Below are 12719 nucleotides of genomic sequence, written 5' to 3'. Positions count from 1 at the left end.
TACAGCACTGCGGACTTCACAAACATCTCCATGTGCTGCTTAAAAGGGGAATTTATTAGAAACTATTAAACTTGCAATTGAATAATAAATAATAGTAAGGCAGTGGCTGCTGGGCTCAGATTTGTGCAGCTGTACTGAGAACAATGAGGTTTAAAGATAACAGCTTTATCAAGTGACTAAAAGGGGACGTCCTTCTGCCACAGCTAGTAGCAGCACTACTATCAGCAGAAAGAACAGGAGTACTTGTGGCACCTTAGAGACTAACAAATTTATTTGAACATAAGCTTTCATGGGCTAGAGACCACTTCAACAGATGCATAGAACTGAACATATACTAAGAAGATATATATACATACAGAGAACATAAAAAGGTAGAAGTTGCCATACCAACTCTAAGAGGCTAATTAATTAAGATGAGCTATTATCATCATCAGGAGAAAAAAAAAACTTTTGGAGTGATAATCAAGATGGGCTCTCTGCACATTACAGCTCTACTAAACCACACTGCATGCACTATGGGAAAAGTGCAAAGAGCCGTAGAAAGTAGTGCAAGTGCTTCCAATGTGGAACTGATGTAGGAACACCTGGAAAATTCTCACCATAAATGGCCCCACTAATGGGACTGGGTTCACTTTAAAATTGAAGAGAAGAGACAGAATGAGGAAGAAGTTAGAGGAACGGAATACGAGAGAGACAAAAGACAGAGGAGAAGAATTCTAAAGATATCTTGAAGTCTGTCCCTTCCTTTCCGTCTTAGCAGCCAAATTCCTTCTCCATACCTTTATTATCTGCTGCTTCAACTACTGCAATCTTCTAGTGTTTCTTCATACAAATTTTCATATTACAGCTAGTCAAAAAAAATTTATCCTTTTTTTACACAGGGCTTTCAGCTAAATGAATATTTTCAAGGAAAGCATATAGTTTCTGTGAAAAAGTGTTATTTTATTTCCACTGGAAAATTCAAAAATGGAGAAACTTCAGCAATTTTTTTTCCCAGTGAAAAATCAAACATTTCCATAGGGGAGTGGGGCCTCTATTTTTCAACCTACTGTAATTTATGTATCTTCTTTCACTGCCACCCCAAAATTAGGTGGCACATTCAGTCCCACCTAAAAACTTACTTCTGAAATATGCTGGGAGAAAAGATATGAAACTAAAGAAAGAGAAGGAAATGAACTGTTGAATTCTCACGTTACCTTATTGTCACTCTTTTCCTCCCTCTCCTCTTCCCTAAGGGATTGTCAAGTTAAATTTAGATAGTATGCTTTCTGGAGCATGGAATCTTAGCCTGTTTTCTGAGGTGTCCAACATATACCTGGGCAACTGCAACAGGGGAGAGAGGAAAGGGATAAATAATAATGAGGGAGCGGAGATTAGAAGAAAGAGAATAACCAGATGAGTGAGTTATTTGGGAAAAGAAGAAAAAAGGAGTTTTACTGGGTAGAGTATATTGACCTTAAGAGCTCCGGAGTGCCAACTGCTAAAAGGTTCACTGTTCCATAACAGAAACTCCTAACAGGCTTGGCAGACTCACTACGCTGAATACATTGCTTTCATGATATTTATCCAAAGAGGGTTAAGGGGGAGGTATCTAATACAAATGTGTCATACTGGTTCTCATAATGTATGTACAGATGATACTTAAGGAGTTGTGTATATGTACTGAAAATATGTCTTAAAATCTGCATCCAAGGTAGAGATGACAAACAGGTTTTGGATCTGACAAAGGACTTTGATTCACCTGTCTCTCTGTCAGCCATGTAGATTAAGCATTATAGGCAATGTTCCCTCTAATTTTTCCCATTCGTGTGCAGAATGAATTTTGTTATGTGCAATGCCAATTTTGAGGTAACATGCGGATGTGCACCACCAGTAGAAACAAAAAAACCTAGATATAATTTTTAAAAGTTATAACCATGACGAAGCTGAGGCAGCCCAGGAGAGAAAAGGTATCAAACTGAACACCACTGTGGTGGAAAAATGACACTAGTGGGAGCTGTGGTCATACAGAGGGATGATTCTGGCACCTACACCAATCTCTACGAGGACCTCACAAACCTTGCAGCAAAGGGATTTGAAGAGGCACTCTCATCCCTGGGGCTGCTGCAGGGAGAGAGGACTCCTCCCAGCCCTGTCTCCCCACAGCAGCCCCAGCTGGCGTAGATAAGCGTCTCTCCCCGCAGACACCCTGGAGCTGAGAGAGACGGGCAGCTCTCTCTGCAGCCGCCCCAGAATGGGGAGAAGTCCTCTCTCCCCAGCACAGCCCTGGGGCAGGCCCCGGCCGCCGCAGTGCTGGGGCTGGCACTGGGGCTGGGGTACAGGCGTCTCTCACTGGCCACCGCAGCCCTGCACATCCCAAGCTCCCCACCTCGCCCAACTGCCCCCACCCACCCTGTATTCTCCCACCTCACCTTCTTACATGTCGCCTTCAGGGTCAAGGTACACCTGTGGCTGCATGCCTGTGTGGCTCCACTAATTAGGTGCGTGGCCCTTGATGTCCTTTTGGGCGGCCGTGTAAGCATGCACCTTAGAGGGAACACAGATTGTAGGCCAAAACAATGAAAGACCCATTTACATAAGACTCAAGAGGAGTGTGGGAAGTCCAACAGGAAACAAGACACTAGAAAATAAACCCTAAGGGAGGAGGGGTGCATCCTGACTCCGAGGACAAAATAAAAAACTTTGGGTGTATAAGACAAAGGCAAAAAGACACCATTTTTTCCCATTCCCTGAGGCATGAATGCTTGGATCCTAGTTTGACTGAAAATCAGCTAGCTCTGCAAAAGACTGAATCTAGGGGGGAAAATCTCCTTTATTAAATAGGAAAGGTAACCATAGAGAAATGTAGACCCAGATTTGCTTTTTATGTTTCCTTTTTACGTAATAGTTTCTGTTTCTATTGTCCTCATTCACTATCTCTTATATCATATATAACAACTTCTGGTTGTTTTCACTATAAATGTATCAGTGCAGTAATGTTATATTAGAGTTGAACTTCTGTTGACTCTAACAAGCTGGTGTATGTACTGTTCCTTTGGGGACAGCTTACTTGGTAGTTTCTGCGGGTGTCCAGTGCTTAAAGACTGGACACTGCAACGAGCACTCCGAGCACTTGGGGGTTGGTGTGTGCCTGTCACTAGCCCGCACAGAAAAAGCGAAGTCTGCAGAGACCTGGATGGCAGTGCTTGTGTGGCCAGAGGCTGTTGATTTCAGGAAGCTGAGCTACTCCAGGCACAGAAAAGAATGCTTCATGCTGAAGCCAGATAGTGGTAAAGTGCCACAGAACTCTGGGTACCCCTGAAGCACATCACAAGGATATGGCTAGAACAGATGTGAGTTCCTGGTGAGTGGTCAGAGGAAAGGTGGGGAGGCTGACTGGGGAAAATAGGTTTTACTAACTGGATACATTTTCTACCATAGGCAATTGGCTGCTACAGAAGCCTAATAATGTACATTACACTGTAAATGTGGAAATGTTTGCACTTGCTTGTTTTACTCCTTAAAAGATCAAAATTGCAGTTAATAAAAATGGCTTAAAACTTACAATAGCTAGGTACATTCTTATAGGGGAGGAAGGAGTTGTTCTGAATGAATTTGAACTTTGTGAAACATTCTTTCCTCTTGGCTATTAATTCAGCACAGCTCTGCAGTTTCTGTATTCATTTTAAAAAATTGCAACCCTGTCTATTTCTGTATGATTATCGTACTTTATCATGGAAACGGCTGGCTTCTTTCAAAAGGTTAAAGTCAGATACGACTCTCCTCTATAAAATGATGCAGAGAGAGCATATTTCAGCTCCATTTTTGTTGGTTTGCTCTCCATTCTTCTGTTTGTCTTTGTGACAATGAAGGATTTTTTTACTGCTCAATGAATGTAAAAATCCAAAAGGAAAGGCGATGCAGCATGAGGTTCCATAATATCAAAAATGCCTTCAAAACAAAAACTAGATCTTAGAAAAAAAATTCTGGGTAAACATGATTTCAAACCCTCTGAACAGAGGGAACAAATCTACAAAGGCTTCTTGTGAAAAATACAGTTTGGCCCAAAACACCTTACTCAGTAAATAGCAGAAAGTTAAAAAACTATATCACCGTGTTAGCTATAGAGACACCTAAGGCAACTGAGAATGTCAAAATAGGGTCAATACAGATTACAGAGAATACACAATACAGAGAAGATTATGCTTGGAGAAGTCAGCATGCAAAAGGAAAAAAAAATAATAAAAAGAGACAGTAGATTGTTGAAGCCATTCAAAATGGTTTATGGTGCCTTTTACCTTTAGGTTACCAAGCACAACTAGGTAAATGCCAGGACAGGTAAATAGTATGTGAGGTTTGTTACAACTGATGACTGTTTAATGGCCTATGTGTTGGCAATCTAAGATTTTGCAGTGAGGGGTAAGTGAGGTAATACAAATAAGTAAAAGAAATCAAATAAATATCATTATGCAAATGAGATGTATCCTTATGAAAGCAAGTAAATAATATTTTACACAAGCAGTACTCTCAGGGATCCTGGCTGTCTTGTAAAGCAGTACTTCACCTTTTCTATCAGTGTGTTAGTATCTTGGATCTCCTTTCAGTAAATTTCAAAGCTCGTCCATTCAAACAGTGCTCTCTCATTGTACTGCTTTGGTTGTTTTTCAGGTAAGCAAGATAGCAAAGGAATACTGCCCAGTAGCGGCAATTGGAAGCAGAATAGCAAATATCTTGAGCTGTATGTGATTAAACAGCTAAACAGATTAGGGTCTGGGGAGAGACTAGAAACTTCTCTCTTGCCTGGGTTCTCTCTACCCCCCTATGTTGGCACTTTCCAACTTGCTCCAAGTCTTGTTCTGTTCCTTTCTCCTTTTCACTGGTCCCTGTCTCCTTTTCTTCCCCCTAGTCCTTTGCCCCCACTCACCTGCACCCCCTTAATTTTCCTGTCCTTTTCTTGAATCCTTTATTATTTATTTTGATTTATACAAACAACTAAAAGGTGCCCATCTTATCCTCTAGGCATCCTAATCAGTCACTGAAAAATAATCAAGCAAATACGAAAACAGGGAACTAACAGCAATCCTCTCAAATATGGTGGTAACTAATTACACCACACAGCACAGCAGAGGTGATGAAACATACTCCACCCTCCCTAAATATTACTCTTCTTGCAGCATCCACTTTCTAAAGATGGGAAAATAAACCTTATAGTTCTCTCTTCCATGCCTATAGGCACAGCATCTTCAGCGTCCCCCCCCACCCCGACCTGCCACCTACATCTGACCTTTGTGTTTTCTGTAAAAAATGAAACTTTAAAAACCAAATTTTAACTTTTAGGCGCCCCTAGAATGCCAGAGAATTAGGCACGGGTCTACTGTGTCTAATTGGAAATCTGGCACTGCCAACACAGGGCAATTTTTAGATTGTCAGTGTTAAGTGGTGGTTTGCTATGACCTGTGCTCAAGAAATGTCTCTTAAGAGCAGCAGACTTAAGGGAAGCACTGGCAGTCCCCATTACTACTTGCTGTAGTACCTCCCCCCACCTTGGCCCTTCATCCCCACCCTTCATCAGACAGATAAGGCATGGATCTAGAACAGGGGTAGGCAACTTATGGCACATGTGCTGAAGGGGACACGTGAACTGATTTTCTGTGGCAGTGATGCTGCCCAGGTCCTGGCCACTGGTCTGGGGGGCTCTGCGTTTTAATTTAATTTTAAATGAAGCTTCTTAAACATTTTAAAAACCTTATTTACTTTACATACAACAATAGTTTAGTTAAATGTTATAGACTTATAGAAAGAGACCTTCTAAAAACGTTAAAATGTTTACTGGCACTCGAAATCTTAAATTAGAGTGAATAAATGAAGACTCAGCACACTACTTCTGAAAGGTTGCCGAACCCTGATCTAGAACACAGTTTGTCACGCAGAGTTCTACCATCATATTGCAGCACTTCAGAACACTCTATCTGGAACTCAAATAGAGTATTTGTTCCACCACAATACTGTCCTGCTTCCAATGCTGACAATTCAGCCCAAATCAGCAATTTTTCTATGCAAACTAGTAACATCCTGACAATGGAAGATTCTTGAATCAGCCCCAAGATAAGACAGGCAGGATTAACCAAATTGTCAATATCCCCAGAAAAACTAGCTGATAGAGAATTAGCAGATGCTTTACTGGAGGCAAAGAATCTCTTCCTTGCCTTACACACAGTTGAGGAAGCTTTATGATAATATCAGAATCAGTGCAGTACTTTGGCCATTGGCACTCGACCAGCCTTCTCTCTTGGTTCATACATCACAAATAATCATACACCAAGTTCAGGCTTGTGTGGATGGAGGTACGAAGGAATAAGAATACGGTAAACAAGTTTTGGCAGTTTTCATTAGTTACAGTGCTAGTTTTACAGTGTGGTTGGTAGGCAACAATGGAAGTGCTAGTGTAGATATGCTATAGGCCACCAGCATTTTCTAACATCATGTGTTGATACTTGTATCAGGATTAGATGATACAATTCTAAGAACACCAGCTGCCAGAGAAAGCTTGTTGTGGTGGGGTGGCTGCCCCACTCAGACAGGAGATGGGTTAAGGCAGCCAGAGGGAGGCTGTGCAGAACTCAACCAATCAGAAAAGGGCTCACTGGGAGAGCCAATCAAGAGAAGGCTTGCTGGAGCAGCCTATATATAAAGAGCTGCTCAGGGGTAAAGACTGTCTGCGGAGAAGGATTGGAGGCTAGGCTAGGCTAGGCTAGGCTAGGCTAGGCTGAGCTGAGCTGAGCTGAGGCTGAGGCCCTGAAGCAAGGGCATGGAAGGTACTAGGGCTATGGGGGAAGTGGCCCAGGGAAAGTAGGCAGCAGGAATAGGAGGAGGGGCAGAAAGTGGCTGCTAGCTATTGGGTTCCTGGGCCATGACTCAGGGTAGCGAGTGGACCTGGGTTCCCCCACATTTACCCCTACTTGCCAATGAGGAGAATGGCCTAAATCCAGACTGCAGTTTGCCCCTGAAGCCAGGGGCTAGACTAGAGACTGCAGTTGGCCACTGAGGCAAGTGGAAGGACTGAGGACTGCCTGTTCCCCGAGAGGTGGGAGACAAGAGGCTGGGGCACAGCCAGAGGGGCCATGTCCTGAAAAGGATGCTGCAGTCCAGGAGCAATGTGGGTCCAGATGGTGGAGGAGGTGGACCCTGCACCCCAGCCCTGAGCCCTGTCTCACACTCTGAACCCTGCGGCCCCACCCCCACCACATAAATTTTGTTATGTGCCCCAATATGAAGGTGGTGTGTGACACATCACCTTCATACTGGGGCACATAGCAAGTCATTCCACACATGGTGGGAAAAATTAGAGGGACCAGTTGGTCAGATGAAGATTAGTTGGTCACAGTGCAATGAAGTTTGAGAACTCCTCCGTTAGAGCTTTAAATGTCCTGTTGCTTTGTTTCTCTTGGTTTTGCTCTTATCCTACTCTTCCATATAACTCTCATCTCCATGCATTTCTTCCTTTCTTTCTATAGTTGAAACTGTAATCAAAATTTAAATATCTGTATTGGCTCATAAAACACTGGCAAAGGAAGATCCTTCCTTTTGTTTGTAGATAATTGGGACAGGAAAGGATTCTCTCTCTCTCTCTCCCTCCCTTCCTGCCCCTCTTGTACAAGCTTGGATGAGACCAGAAGACCCTTGAAGTTGGAGATTGATTATGTCCCTAGTGAACTTTAAATCAGCTGGGGGGACAGCCCCTAAAGATCTTAAAGGGAAAATGGCATTATGATGTCATGTCAAATTGCAAACAGACAAGCAACTGCATAAATATTAATTTTCTCAGTGAGAAACTCTGTAGTCTACACAAAGGTTCTGTATCAGCTTTTCTCATGTGCTTTGATGAACCAGGCATGTGTTCATTTATTTGGGTACCTCCACTTAAATCTCTGTAACTATCTAAGGGTAGAGCGGAAACAAAATGAGACAATAGGCTATCTGTCTGATGTCCAATGAGCAGAATGCCATGAGAACTGCAGTTGTTGCTAATTCCTTAAGATTATTATCCCCAGTGTCTACCAGACTTGGGAATGGGGTGACATAATATGCAGAAAGATAAATTCTCTGAGGCAGAGCATAGAATTTTACAACCTAAGTGTAATAGAATGTATTGTGCCATCAGCAAAGGCTACAGAGTTCTATGTGATTAAAATAAAAAAGGAGCCAAGAATATGCCTTTAAGTACCATTTTAGCTGTAATAATTTTTGTCTCTTAGCATTTATGTTGAACATCAGGAAAGAGACAGGCTGAAAGCTGTTCCATAATAATATGAATAATAATAATTAATACTGCTTCTCCCATTCTCCATTTTGCTTTTATTTTCATTTTTTTCTTCACAAAATAAAATATAAAAGTGTCCAAGGTTCTGGAATTGTGTTACAGAACATGCTGGTGAAGAGACCTTTCACCAGTAATTTCACCTTAGGAGGACATTAATGTCTGTAGATGGGAGAAAGCTAAAGAAAGAAGAAAATCCCATAGGTTGTTGTCACTTTCCACTCAGCCATGTCTGGTGTGCCCTTTTCAGAACTGCAAATCCAGTGAGGACAGGGAGATAATTCAGCCCAAGGAAAATCCTCCTGTTTTCCCATCAACAATCTGTATTGCCAAAGCTTGGTTGGTTGCTATCCTATCGTAAAGATTAGTTTTGAAAGGAAGTTAGTGTTGGCTGTCTACTTGTTATCCTCTGCACAGAGACAGAGGTAAATTGTTTTACGGACTGAGCCCAGCCTAGAAACTCTTTCATATTAATCCTCCTGGCTCTGAGCCTGACTTCTTCTGCCCCAAAACTACTGGTCACTGAGAATCTCTGCCTCAGTTTCTTCATCTATCATATTGGAAATATTACTTGCCTACAAGAATCATGCCTATTTCCTATTAAAATTATTTCTTTAGGATTTAATTTTAAGGATGGGAAAAGATGCTTCAGCCCAGCTCATAAAGATCGTATCTGCATTAGGGGGGAAGTGATATCCTCTGGTCTCAGTGTTAGATTTTTTCTCATTTAATATCTTAGAGCCAGATTGAGCTGCTTGTAAACAAGATGGGGGAGATGGCAGTTTCTTCGCTCATCTTTGCTCCATTGTGCATCTACATAGGGGCCAGTGCAAGGGTTTGCTCTTCCTGAGCAAAGTGGGGCTGAGATGGGTAACACATAGCTTTGTTTTGTTCAGAAATTGTTCTTTGCTCTGAATTAGTTAATTGCTAAAGTGTAAATGTGGCTCATGTCAATCAGAAACCATAGGATTATAAAAAGTCCATATATGTGTGGAAGAGCAGTGCTGCAGGACAAAAATTGATTGGAGGAGGGTTTGGAATTGCTTGGGGAAAACATTCTAAAGAAGGTCGGAAAGGGTATGAGCCCTTCTGAGGTTGGTGACTAGTTCATACAACGTGTTTGGTGATACATTCATATACCAGAAGGGTCCCCCGAGTTTGGGGGAACCTCATAAGCCTGCTGCAATTCCAAAGGTTTATTTAGACCATGGTTCTTTTTTACTTTTGTCACACCTTCTGGTTCTTCTTGTTCTCCACACATTTCCTCACTGGCCCAGTTCCTCTTCTGAAGCAGCTTTATTCTTTTTCAGTTCAGCCACCTGCAGTCTGGTATTTCAGATTCCACACATGCCTTCTGGTGTTTTGCAAGCAGGAAAATTGTACGGTGTATGAGAGAGGAATCCAGGAATAACATTCCCCTACATTAACACCAATATTATTTTTTCATATATTGATTTATTTTGTAATTAAACATTTGCATTTTGCATGTATAGATTTATAAGTACATTGGCTACCTTACAAAGTTATCTTTTTGCAGTGTAGCAGAGATGACTTCAAACAATGTAGTTTAGATTCAGATGTACATTCCAAATACTACAGGTATTTGGTTTGGTCCCCATAAAAAGAGGAATCATTTTCAAAATACAATTTAGAAATACCAGCTACGGTTTCAGACACCCCTCAAATTCAATGAACATTTGCATCTGGGGTTCTATGGCTCTCAATATTTTTTTAGGGGGAAGAAAGGAAATGTCCGGAGCAGGTTCACCCCTGAATATACAGCATACACATACATGTCATTTTGTGCAATATGGTGAATTCAAGTGGGCAAAGCTTTTTCTATTCAAGGAGGCTATAAATCATCTCTGACAAGGATTGCTGTTACCTAACAGCAAGGAAACCTTCCTGTTCTTCCTCCTCCACCCTACATAGCCCCCCTTCGATGTAAATGCTGCTTTTGGGCTAGATTGTGGCTTATGCTATGCAGCCATAAAGCATCCCTTACTCTTCTGCGCTGGCTACCAGAATTGTTGTTAGCAGTGCAGGTAGGAAAGCAGCATTGCAGAGTCAGTAGTCCCCTTCCCTCACATGTGTGTGGAGTTGGTGGGCAGGGATGGGAAGTGCCTGCTCCAATGCACCAGCCAGCACAACTATGCCAGGTATATAGCTGGTACGGATTACTTCTCTTCTCCACACACACACAGCAAGCCCCACCAAGTTCCCATCTTGTACCCAGTCTGCTCCTGAGACTGTGCAACTATGTGCTGCCCATTTATACAGGGCTTATGACAAAGGTGTAATCTCGCCCTTTGTGGTTTTCTAAACAAGACATACATTTTGGGGTTTATTTGTTTGTTTATTGGTTAAAATTTTGAATTAGATGTTTTCCAGTCTTTCAAACCCCTCTTAGATGTCAGTAAATTCATTGTTGGTGACTATTTGTTACGAGCTCATGTGGTATAATAAGTGTACTGTGTTCAGATTATACAAGCCCCATAGTGAGGCGGAATGAGTTAGTGTGGTTAGCAATGTGCCAAAGGGAACAGAATACATTTTCATCATTTGTTTCTCTTCCTTTTCAGAGGTGTTCATGGCCATTTCAGTGGTAAACACCCATGGGCTTTAGGAGACGAGTGCATCGTGGAGCTTATGGCTGATATTGTGGGTATGTGTGAGCCAGAAAGAGAACTGTTTTTAAATAAGCGTAATATGTCGTCTTGTGGTGGAGAACCCAGAAACTTTACATCCGAAACTTAATTCTGAGCACTTTGTTTCACAGAAGTCTTCCTGACTGCTCAGTACATGGAGTACCACTTATTTTAAGGTCTATACGTGGTTTAGGAGATGGATGAGGATGATAATATATGACCCTGTGTATATCATGAAATTAATTGCAGTGAGGGCTTCTGGGATCATCATAAACCACTTGGTCTTATAGATGAAGCCAAAGCCCTTAAAGGGCAGTGAACAATACTTCATTTCTCTTTTAAAGGGAGAGTCGGAGTGAAACAATGATAATTCCTTTGGTTTTAAAGCAAATGATTGTTGTTTAGATGTTTCCTACTTTTCCCCCTTGTCTTGCCTACATGCTCAGTGTCCAACTGATTGCCATATTTGGGATTGGCAAGGAATTTTCCCCCCAGGGTCGATTGGCAGAGACTCTTGATTTTTTTTTCACCTTCCTTTGCAGCATGGGTCATGGGTCACTTGATGGTTTAAACTAGAGTAAATGGTGGATTCTCTGTAACTTTAAGTCTTTTAAATCAGGATTTGAAGACTTCAGTAACTCATCTTATGGGTCTATTTCAGGAGTGGGTTGGTAAGATTCAGTGGGAGCGATGTGCAGGAGTTCAGACTAGATGATCATGATGGTCCTTTCTGGCCTTACAGCCTACGACTCTGTGATCTAGCATGAAACCCTGCCCCATGTTAAGAGTTTATCTCATCAGCATGGGAGCAGAACCAGCTGCCAAAAAAGAGAAAATTTGACTGGCATCTCTTGTGAGCACCAATCCCCTCATTGCACCCCTCTAAAGAATCTGCCAAGCTGAAAAATGAGTACACCTGGTTACTCTAGCGTTAATGTGGTGGTAGCCATATTGGTGCCTGGATACTAAAAAGACAAGGTGAATGAGGTAATATCTTTTATTGTGTCAACTTTCTGCTGATGAAAGACAGGCTTTCAAGCTACATGGAGCTCTTCTTCAGGTCTGTCAAAGTTACTCAATGTCATAGCTAAATATGAAGTGGAAAAGATTTTTTAGCATAAGTAGTTAACACACGTTCTAAGAGACCACTCATGGAGAATTGTCCCGTTAAAACCTTTGCAGTCATAGGACAAAAAAGAAAGTGGGGTTAGTGAGTTACCGATTGTTGTAATAAACCATAAATCTAGTGTCTTTGTTAACACCATGATTTTTAGTGTCTAACGAAGTTAGAAATCTAAGCTCCCAGGCTCACTTTTTGAAAGTGTTGTGCAGGTTTCCTTTGAGTTCAAGGACTGAGAAGTCAGATATGGACTGATCATTTTGTGAAAAGTATTCAACGATATGGCTGATATGGTGTTTTTGTCTTTTATCATTTTTGTGTGTGAGTTCATTCAAGAGTATAATGATAGTTATTGTTTGGGGGCATTTGTTTCACTTGATGAAGTACACCACGTGTTGTGATAGGCATATGTAGGGCTCATGGATCTTGAAAGGATCCATGTGTCCTGAGGGATATTGATCACCATAGCTGCAGGTTTTGCATCTGTCATGGCAGGGTCTGGTGCCACTTTGAGTTGGTCAGTGTGGTTTGTGAGGAGCTTGCTTCTGACAATGAGCTTGGAGAGGTTGAAGCATTGTTTGAAGGCCAGATGAGGGGGTTCAGGAAAGATTTATTTCAGAATGTGGTCCCCATCGAGTATGGGTTGTAACTGTTT

At 41.8% G+C, this 12719-nt stretch overlaps 1 protein-coding gene across 13 annotated transcripts in view; it reads left to right on the top strand.

Annotated features, from left to right (window-relative positions):
* Positions 1 to 12719, top strand: part of KYNU (kynureninase) — an 81522-nt gene that overhangs the window by 13987 nt on the left and 54816 nt on the right. For all 13 annotated transcript variants that reach the window (XR_007776475.1, XM_050969287.1, XM_050969289.1 and 10 more), the window contains one exon: positions 10879 to 10961. Coding sequence is in view for 12 of the 13 variants with exons in the window: in XM_050969287.1 (XP_050825244.1) it covers positions 10879 to 10961 (83 nt within the window). In the remaining variant the exon portion in view is untranslated. The remainder of the gene's footprint in view (positions 1 to 10878; positions 10962 to 12719) is intronic.

This window comes from Gopherus flavomarginatus, chromosome 10, assembly GCF_025201925.1.
Source record: "Gopherus flavomarginatus isolate rGopFla2 chromosome 10, rGopFla2.mat.asm, whole genome shotgun sequence".
In the NCBI taxonomy this organism is placed as follows: Eukaryota; Metazoa; Chordata; order Testudines; family Testudinidae; genus Gopherus; species Gopherus flavomarginatus.
This window is presented reverse-complemented; position numbering and strand designations above follow the sequence as displayed.